The sequence below is a fragment of the Acipenser ruthenus genome, chromosome 21, assembly GCF_902713425.1.
Source record: "Acipenser ruthenus chromosome 21, fAciRut3.2 maternal haplotype, whole genome shotgun sequence".
NCBI classification, from domain to species: Eukaryota; Metazoa; Chordata; class Actinopteri; order Acipenseriformes; family Acipenseridae; genus Acipenser; species Acipenser ruthenus.
The window spans coordinates 31,315,226-31,325,616 of record NC_081209.1 but is presented as its reverse complement, the minus strand read 5'-3'; the positions used below and the strand labels follow the sequence as shown (position 1 = coordinate 31,325,616).

The 10,391-nt window shown below is 44.6% G+C and overlaps 1 protein-coding gene across 11 annotated transcripts in view; it reads left to right on the top strand.

Moving 5' to 3' along the window:
- LOC117962473 (myocyte-specific enhancer factor 2A-like) overlaps positions 1-10,391 on the top strand; it is a 106,304-nt gene that overhangs the window by 71,513 nt on the left and 24,400 nt on the right. For 5 of the 11 annotated variants that reach the window (XM_058995562.1, XM_058995565.1, XM_058995564.1 and 2 more), the window contains 2 exons: positions 10,032-10,163; positions 10,235-10,369. In XM_058995562.1, the coding sequence (XP_058851545.1) occupies positions 10,032-10,163; positions 10,235-10,369 (267 nt within the window). The remainder of the gene's footprint in view (positions 1-10,031; positions 10,164-10,234; positions 10,370-10,391) is intronic. The other 6 variants (XM_058995567.1, XM_058995572.1, XM_058995570.1 and 3 more) reach the window with 2 other exon arrangements.

Genomic DNA, 10,391 nt, shown 5'->3' with positions numbered 1-10,391 from the left:
CAAGTGTGTTTTAAAAGCAGCTAGAATTACATCTGAAGCAACACAGATAGCATCACAACAGGAGATGATACTGGCGCTCTCACTGAGGAACATTGTCCCTAGACTTCAATCTTTTATAAAAAAATAATGATTTGTTCCTATGTGAAACAATTGTAGATGCAGGAGACAAGAGTAGCCCAATGAGTTCTCCCAATGAGCCTGGATTGGGGTAGAGCACAGTACCTATGATTTTCTTAAAGCTTCACAAACAGAAACTTCTCTCTTTAAATTGTCCCCAGGCTCTGAACCTGAAGCTCTAATCTCGATGAAAAATGCACATTCCATCATGTACAATTCAACATTTAAAATGCTGTTCTGAATAAAATGACATTTGGGTCGTAATGCTGCATCGCAAGTACGGGTTGGCACTGACTCTGCAGAGAGCAGCACTAAGGTGAACAGGATTCTTTGTGTTTGTCACTGTTCTGCTGCCATGCGAATGCTAACGCACTGTATCCTCTCGCTCAGTGTAGTCATGATTCCCAGTCGTGCTGCAGTGCCCGCACTCACTCAACAAGCAAATGTGCTCCAGTTTTTACTAATCAGTGTTCAGATTGCTGTACAGTATGTAGGCACCTGCCTCCTTCGGTTGCAGTCATGGGAAAGGAAAGGGTTGAGTGTTTCCATTGCTCATAGCTTCTCATTTGTGTGTGACTGTGTTGGTACATTTTCTGCACAAGTCTATGTGTGATCTGTTCCATGGAAAAGAATAGTATTGTACCGACTCCCTCGTGAAGGGTATGTAGGAAGTGTTGGCCGTGCAGTTTCCCACGAGAACGTAACGCACCGTTTTTATAATTTCTTATTTTTCAGTCTTAGAAATGGTATTATTTCCCCGTGATCAGCACACAGAGCTGCCCTACTGTGTTTCTGCAGGGCTCCTGATTCTACCCAGGGTTACAGCCAGGAGGTCAGGTGACTACAGACTGTAATATTGTGCTGTAATATTGCCAACAGTGACAATGAGTGTTTTTGTGGATGGAAAAGTCCCCATTTCAATGTCAAAATATGTTTTTTCTTTGTGCATGTGTGCAATTGAGTTGCTGAAGGCCATGCAGTGCTAGTTAGTTTTAGTGTCTGAGCTGATAGTGGGTTGATACGCTCTCCTGGCTGCCCCAGTCCCTGGGCTCTAACCACTAGGTTACTACTCCGCTGTACCTGCGCTACTTCTATAAATCTCTATCACACAGATAAGACCCGCTAATACATAACGTGGACAGCCTTAGGCTCAAGTGCTTGCCAGGGAAGTACAGTTTGAATGGGTGTGAAGAATAAATGTGGGTCACGCTTTTGAAAAGGCCCATCAATTTTAGCATGCTGTTATTCCCAGAACCCACAGCGAACCTGCAGCGTTCTCCAGTACAAGAGGCACTTAATCAACAGTTCCTGTTTGTCCTGAATAGATCACAAATCGGGGGTTTATGATGCAAATTAAGATATGCATTGTTTTCCTTTTATTTATATATATGAATTCATAAGAAAGAGGATTCAAAAAACAAAACAAAACAAAAAAAACTCTGATTTAATATAAATGTACTTCATCTCAAAGATCTGCGAGAATAAGCTTTAGGAACACTTTGTTGATTCCCCTGCATTTTCCCTGGTAATCTTTCTTTTCTTATTCCTCCAAAAGCAATGTTTTATCTCTCTCTCCTTCTCTCTCTCTCTCCCCCCCCCCATCTCTTTCTCTTTGTCTTCCGGCACATGACAGCTCGGGCTACAGAACCAGCTCTTGCTCCTCTGGGAGTGGGCAGGGGCAGGTATACACGTGTCAGGTTCCTCGGTGCTCTGCCAGACAGTGGAGAGGCAGGGGGACAGTGATAAGCTTTCGTGCCATAGATCTCCCTGCCATGGCCGAGCCACAGATTAATCAGAGGCTGCCTGCACAGGGGATATAGAGTGTCTGGCTAAACGGCCTGCTGGTGCAGCCTGCCCTCTCTGCTTTCACCCTGCCTTATCGGAACTCTTAATGACACTTATGAATATTTTAGAGGAGAGCGAGAATGGGAGTGGGGGGGGGGGGGCTGTTTCACAGGCTCTGACAGACTGGACACAGTCTGGAAAAGCAGTGCAATGTCACACAAGCACACTGCTTTAAATGTGCATTTCAGTAAAACTGATTTTAGATTTGGTGTGTGTGTGTGTGTGTGTGTGTACTACATTGCATATTTACATATGAAGAGACTATACTCACGCTGTCCTGCATGCATTCTCTGTGTAATTGAATTTGGCACTTGATCCAAATGTGTGAATGTGCAACCCCAAAAATATAATGTCCACATACTTTTGTATTAATGTCAGGAAGAGGGTTGTTTCTTTCTTTTTTTTTTTTTTAACAGTGCTTTGAACATTATGCAGCATACAATACCAAAACATGGCTTTACTTTTTCATACTTCATCTCAATTGTATCATTAAGTTTATAATTTGAAATAACAGGCGTCCATGCTTTAGGAGTCAGTACTGCTGAGAATGTGCAACAAAGCTCTTATTGTGTGTGTTTTTTGTTCCGAAGTGTTTTCTTTCTTAGCACAATATCAAGGATTTTGATAAAGGCACATTGATTGTGTACAAGTTAAACAAGCAATCAAGAGTATTCAGATACCAGCTATCAACACCAAAGGCAGTGGCTGCTCTTGAAATACAAACAGAGTCTATACTTAATAAGCTGCTTGGGGAAAGAATCTCTCGCTTGCAATGGCATTGCCGGGGCCCTTTCAGATATAAATCACGTTGTACAGGTACTGCTGGCTTTATGATCACACCAGAAGCAGCTCAGACCCTTAGGTGAGGTTGATAGTCACCCATACCAGTGTTCTCACTCCTTTGTGTAGCTGATACAATTGTTTCATTGGAGAGGTGCATGAATGTGACCCCGAACTGCTTTATTCTTGCTTTTGCAGTCGACCCTCATTCCCCTAATTCAGTGTGTATCTGAACTAATGCTCAAACCCTCTCGCTTCAGCCGCCCAGTGCTTTAACCACTCAGCTATTCATGCGCATCTCACAGGGACTAATGACGTCTTGCAGAAAGTACGCTGTTTACTATAGTGGATTCTAATTGGGTAATATGCTAAGCTATATTCATCAAAGCGACGTGTCGGGTGGGCATAGAGAACGGTCCAGAAATGATCGTCGGTATCTTAGACGCCACGGATATAGCTTCTTACTGGTGTCTCTAACATTTCGGGAGAGCCACGCAGCAGATCAGTTAGGATCAGCTGCTTCACTCTACTTGTACAGACTCATTTGTTTGTAAAGCTGCCAGACTCTGCCCTGCTTTGCAACTTTTGGAAGATGCAAGATCAAAACACAAGCCTATCTTTATCCACGCATTGACACATATCCAATGGCTTTTTTTATGCCCATTTCTTATTCTGTTAATTGCATGTGTGTTTTAAACCGGGGACCCTTGTCCTTCTGTCCGTCCCACTCTACATGGGGAAATCAGCAAACGCATTCCCAGCCTCCTATAGACATTATGGATTGCATTTGGCTGTATTCCGATAAACCCTTGGGTGCTGTGAGATTAAGACGAGATCATTAGTCAGTGTGTGTATCATTGATTTTTTTAGTGGGTCTGGTTGCGGTAGCTTGATGTTCCGGACGGTGCTCATATCTTTATGACTGTTTCCCCTCTTTTTCACCTCACCCATCTCTCTTCTGAATCTGCTACCTCACCCTCCGCTGCACGAGGCAGCATTGTGTTCGATCTGTTCCATCTAATGGGCTCATCAAAGGCATCCTTTGAGTCTGAGTTAGCTTGATGGGAAAGCTTTTATCTGTAAAGAAATATTTCTACTGTTTTATAACATCAGATACACACGTCTTTCAGTCTTCTGTACAGAACTCTGTGCATTCAATTATCCATGCTTTCAAGTTATAACTTTGGGGGGTTGGGTGGAGAGAGAGTCGGGTTTTAATCCCATTACCATAAAACTGTCTGTCTGTCTGTCTGCCTGTCTAATTTGTGTACTTGGATGTCTGTCTTTCTTTTCTGCTAAATTCTCATGAGACCAGGCAGCAGGATTTGAACGGGTTCAGCCCGACAGTCGGGATAGAAAGGACGGATGTTGTGTAATTGTTGTCTTTTATGATAAGCCGTCTGGATTATTGTATACAAGAGACCATGACTGGAATTCCCCCAGTCACACTGGAAACAAGGTCGAGACGAGACTGAGCTGTTTAGCAGGCCAGGTCACGGGTCGCTGTGGATGGGGCTGCTTGGAAGCGCTCTCGCTTTCCTGATCTGCAGCTGTGGCAGGATCCTGTCTGTTGTTGCACCACTGAAGCAGTGGAATGGAGCTGTAGGCTTGTGCTCTACAGTGGTGTGCTGGTAGTGTGTGTGTGCATTACTATGTGGGATGTTCCTCCTTTACTGCAGCTGTGTCATTGGTACCTGTCGTGATGAGTCATATCGAGGATTCACACAGTCCTCCAGGTTTGGCACACTACTGTAGCCCCCACTGCAGAACATTACATCCGGCCAGCATACAATAGAATCCTCATTTGCTGGATTTCATCTAAATGAAATAATTCATACTTTGTACGATCCAGCCAAGTGGACTGAGGATGTTATTGTTAACGTGGGGGTGGGATATCGCCTGAGTGTTGGCAAGTCCTACAGGCTCTGTCCTGGGCTGTATTGTGTCTGGAATTGACTGGAACTTTATTTTGCTATTTCGAACACTCACTCACTCACACACACTCACTCACTCACACACACACACACACACACACACACACACACACACACACATACACACACACACACACACACACATACACACACACACACACACACACACATACACACACACACACACACACACACACACTGACACACACTCACTCACACACATACACACACATACACACACACTCACACACACTCACTCACTCACACACACACACACACATACACACACATACACACACACACACACACACACACACACATACACACACACACACACACACACACATACACACACACACACACACTCTCTGAAATCCTAGCAGCTGTGACCTGGAAAAAACACTGTTTTGAAAAATGTTGTTGAGCGTTAGGTCTTATCAATATCAAGTCTCGTAACCTGTGAGAAAAAGGCTGCTCTCTCTCTCTCTCTCTCTCTCTCTCTCTCTCTCTCTCTCTCTCTCTCTCTCTCGCTCTCGCTCTTTCGCTCTCTCTCTCTCTTTCTCTCTCTCTCTCACTCTCTCTCATGCTCTCTTGCTGTCTGTCTCTCACACTCTCTCTCTCTCTCTCTCGCTCTCTCTTTCACTCTCTCTGTCGCTCTCTCTCTCTCTCGCTCTCTCTCTCTCTCTCTCTCACACACACACTCTTGTTCTTTGTCTCCCTCCCTCTGTTTGTATTTCTCTCTTGCTTGTTTTTGGCTATTGTACCTAGGTATTGTGTGTGGCAGCTTGTGTTGCAGTGATAAGGTGACAGCCAGCAGATAATGCTGGTTTCTGCCAGTTATCTCACTCTAGTCTGCTGTTGCTCTGAGATACCACGATGGTAGCAGCTCCTGTTTGAGAGACCCGCTATTCAGATAGACAGAAACCACACTCGCTATTGACTAAACAAGGAGATAGAGAGACTCGAGACCCTGTAGATGTTGATGCAGCGTGATCTTGTTAAAAATGAGTTTCAGTGATGGTTACAAACTTTATCTTACCTGAACGCTATGTATATTTCATAAACAATTCACCTCTGTTTTTTTCAGTTCAACCAATAGTACCGATATACTGTAATTGTATAATGTGGCAGGCATTGACACTGACATTATAGTGCACGGTATAATTATATTCACATCATACCTTGTTAATGTTACCGTTTCATTGTATTTTTTAACCTTTCGACCGTAATATTTGGTGTGTGTGATATTTGCTGTATTGCTGTTATCTTAAATGTTACAAGGAAATATTTCCTAAGCAAGACAAAACCAGCACAGGCTCTAACAGTGATGTATACAGCATGCACAGGGAGACTGATAGACTCTCATAGGTACAGCATGCACAGGGAGACTGATAGACTCTCATAGGTACAGCATGCACAGGGAGACTGATAGACTCCCATAGGTACAGCATGCACAGGGAGACTGATAGACTCTGATAGGTACAGCATGCACAGGGAGACTGATAGACTCTCATAGGTACAGCATGCACAGGGAGACTGATAGACTCTCATAGGTACAGCATGCACAGGGAGACTGATAGACTCTGATAGGTACAGCATTCACAGGGAGACTGATTGAACTTCATCTACTGTACCTATGAGAGTCTGAGAGGGAAGGGGAATTGGAAGTGATGTCTCTCTGGGTCTATGAAATCTCCAGCCTTGGCATTGACAGCACACCTCGGAGGGGTCACACAGAATGACCTTCAGGGTCTCCAACAACAGGGCCATGTATGGCCATGGCAGGGAGAGTGTCCACCTGATTGGCCTGTCCGGGGAGCGAGGGGGCTGACAGGTGTTGGAGAGAGGGACACACCTGTTCCACCATGTGCTGATTTAGTGTTCTGTTTACTGGGAGCCGCGGGCAGAGTCCGTGGGACACACAGCACATGCCAAGTCATTTAGGAAGGAATTATAACCAGGCTGATGATGACCTGGGATCCTTGCACTTGTATGTTATTTAACATGAATTTACCGAATTTGCTTATTTATTTAAGAATTCATTCTTTCTTCATTAATGGATGTTAGTCTTGGTTTTCCATAGTGAACATGTGCCTCTCGAGCTGAAACAACAGCAGGGAGCTTCAAATGTGGGAATGTATGTAAATGGACCATTGCATAGAGTTTGAATAGCCCCTTCACTGATCAGGTTTTTAAGCCACTTTTCCTGATTTGCCGTTTTAACGGTTCACAAACAATAAATATGAGAAAACACTCCGGCAGTCTGCTCTGGTCCATTATCAGCATTAAAAAAGGGTTCTGTTCAAACGCTTCTGCTTGGTGCTTTCAGGGGTCATGACAACACAAGGCTTAATAAAGCAGATTAAACCTATAGAGAGTGAATGGTTTTGTTCAGAAGCCTCTGGGGCTTCATTGAAAGCATGTTTTCAAGTGCAGTTCACAGTTTCTATGAGAAAGAAGTAAGAGAGACAGGGAAGTTGTGAGCTCATTGCTTCAGAGCAGCTGCATCCAGACACATTGCCTTGTCAGGGTTTGTGGCTCAGGCTGTCATGAGACCAACACAGAGGTCAGTTGACTTTCACCCCAGCTGTAGTTCAGGGACTTGATTGGAACAAGTAGGAAACTGGGTTGTGGGCTGTTTTTTTTTTTTTTTCCGTACATCAGTAGATTTTTTTCTTAAAGGAATATATATATTTATTTCTTATCAGACACCCTTATCCAGGGCGACTTACAATTGTTACAAGATATCACATTATTTTTACATACAATTACATTATTTTTTACACATTATTTTTTACATACAATTACCCATTTATACAGTTTGGTTTTTACTGGAGCAATCTAGGTAAAGTACCTTGCTCAAGGGTACAGCAGCAGTGTCCCCCACCTGGGATTGAACCCAGAACCCTCTGGTCAAGAGTCCAGAGCCCTAACCACTACTCCACACTGCCGGCTCCAGTCCTGGCCCCAGTTCCCAGGGGGTTCTGGGACAGTGAAGGGCCGGCTCCAGTCCTCGCTCCAGTTCCCAGGGGGTTCTGGGACAGTGAAGGGCCGGCTCCAGTCCTCGCTCCAGTTCCCAGGGGGTTCTGGGACAGTGAAGGGCCGGCTCCAGTCCTCGCTCCAGTTCCCAGGGGGTTCTGGGACAGTGAAGGACCGGCTCCGGTCCTCGCTCCAGTTCCCAGGGGGTTCTGGGACAGTGAAGGGCCGGCTCCAGTCCTGGCCCCAGTTCCCAGGGGGTTCTGGGACAGTGAAGGGCCGGCTCCAGTCCTCGCTCCAGTTCCCAGGGGGTTCTGGGACAGTGAAGGGCCGGCTCCAGTCCTCGCTCCAGTTCCCAGGGGGTTCTGGGACAGTGAAGGGCCGGCTCCAGTCCTGGTTCTCCAGTTCTCAGCTCAGCCTCTCTGAGGGCAGAGTGAGTGATGAGATGGAGCACTGAGTAACCCGCAGCTCTGTCTCACTACAAGAGCCTTGGCTAGCCTGGCCGGCAGGCAATTTAAAATAATAACCACTGTGGCCGTTTAATTTGTAGTTCCGATCGAATCTGCAGCACTCTGGCAGGGAGAGCACAGAGCTGCGTGATAAACAAGGAGGTTTATAATAACCACTGTGGCCGTTTAATTTGTAGTTCCGATCGAATCTGCAGCACTCTGGCAGGGAGAGCACAGAGCTGCGTGATAAACAAGGTGGTTTATGGGGCCCAAAGTAAAGCCTACATTCAGTAAACAGGAAATGACCCGGGAGGGCGTTTTCACCGAATTAAAAAAAAACAAAAAAAACTAGAGAGGAAAAAAAAAAAAAAGACAATGCATCAGGGAAAGTATAAAACGTGCAGAAACACTTAAACATGACTACAATTAAACTAGTAACCTTTTGAGATTCTCAGCCTCTTTTTCCAGAGGGACCCTGCTGAGTTTGACTGGAGCAGGAGCTCGTCACTCAACTAAAAACAGGAAATAAACAGAGCGAGGCGGAGGCTTGAATTCAGTATTAGGATAGATTACAAAGTAAATCATGTGAGCACACAAGGATCAAAGTAAACGTGACCTGAAGACAATTGTTTAGAGTTTTATTGGATTGACCAGTTTATTTATAATTTTCTATAGAAACAGAAACTCTTTCAAAATCTCATGTGCAAGACTGCTGCTCTGACCGGTCCTGGAAAACTCAAAACACCCTCCCTGTCTAGGAAGGGTTTCTTAGAAAAACGGGTTATTGCATTTCCTACAAGAACCCATAGCAATCTGTCTGTTGTCTTTTAGGAGGCGTTGCATGATATCTTAGTTATAGATGCAAGATCCAGCCGTGCTCACCTTGGTGATTGGAAAGCTCGGAGCTGTTCTAGGGATGTAATCTACTCGGTTACATTGTCATGTCACTGTACTTTCATAGTCCTGAAGCTTCAGTTCCAGTCTAGCCATACAATGCAAGACATTCAGTGATTTGTATTATTTTATTTTACTATGTCTTCTAATGGCACTTGACAAAAATGTGTTTATAATTGTACAAGTCATTTTTGTATGTGTATGTATGTAGCGTGTAAAAGATGTACTACAATAATGTATAATGTGGTTCTGTCTCTCTTGGCAGTAGACTGTCAGTTCTTAATCTTGCTTAGCTGCTTGTATGGTACTCATGAGAGAAAAAATAAACAGTGTTATACCCTATTAACTTATAACACTTAGCCAGGCACTGCCCCAAGCTGTTATAAGCTGCGGTGCCTGTGTGTGAAGCACTGGGGCTGGTTTAATGGGCCAGTATCTTTATTGAGCGCAAGGCAATCAGAACAGAACCCTGGGATACAGTAATGACACCTCTGAGCGCGAGCCATGCTGAATTAACCTCAAAAGCATTTCAACCTGCAGAGCTGCAGGGAGCCACTCGTGCCTCCAGCTGTGAGGCTTCTGAAGATAACTGAATAACGAGACAATGCACATCATGTACTGCACATGTCACAAAGCAACAAGACTAGGTTGATGCCATGCTGTGACACTGAAACGACAAGATAGTGGTTACGTTCAGCTGTGCTGCCTTTTTAAAGAAATACAGAGCAAATTCAGAACAGCATGGTTAGTTTGGCAGAAACCTTGCCTTCTGCACTGGCTGTCATTTCCACGTGCACGCAGCAATAGGGTTGTGCTTTTGATTCTGGGGGAGGTGGAGGATGAGGGGGCACTAACGCACAGGCCCCCACAAGGTCAGACAGCAATCAGACAAGCGGCTGAGGTATTTGAACCAGGATCACCTGGCTCCTAGTCCTCAGCTCCGCAGAAGCCCAGCAGCATCTCTTTTAAAGTATGATCTAGACAAGAGGATTGTTTTACCGCGTGTGTATGTGTGAATTCTTCAATTGTATTTCAGAAATTAAGAAACAAAGGCCTTAGTGACTGTGCCAGTCCTGACCCCGAAGACTGTTTTGGGCACAGCCCCCTCGTGGATGACCGATACAGCAAACTTAACGAAGAGACTGGTTTAATGTACAAGCGCTGTGCTGTAAGTACTTTTTCACTTCTCCCTTGCCTTTTTGTGTTGATTCCTTTTTTTTATGTTGATGTTCACTGCAGGCGCTAAACAAGAAAGAACACAGAGGCTGTGATAGCCCGGACCCCGATGCTTCATATGTCCTCACCCCCCACACAGAAGAAAAATATAAAAAAATTAATGAGGAGTTTGATAATATGATGAGAAATCATAAAATCGTAAGTAAATGCAATGTTTTTG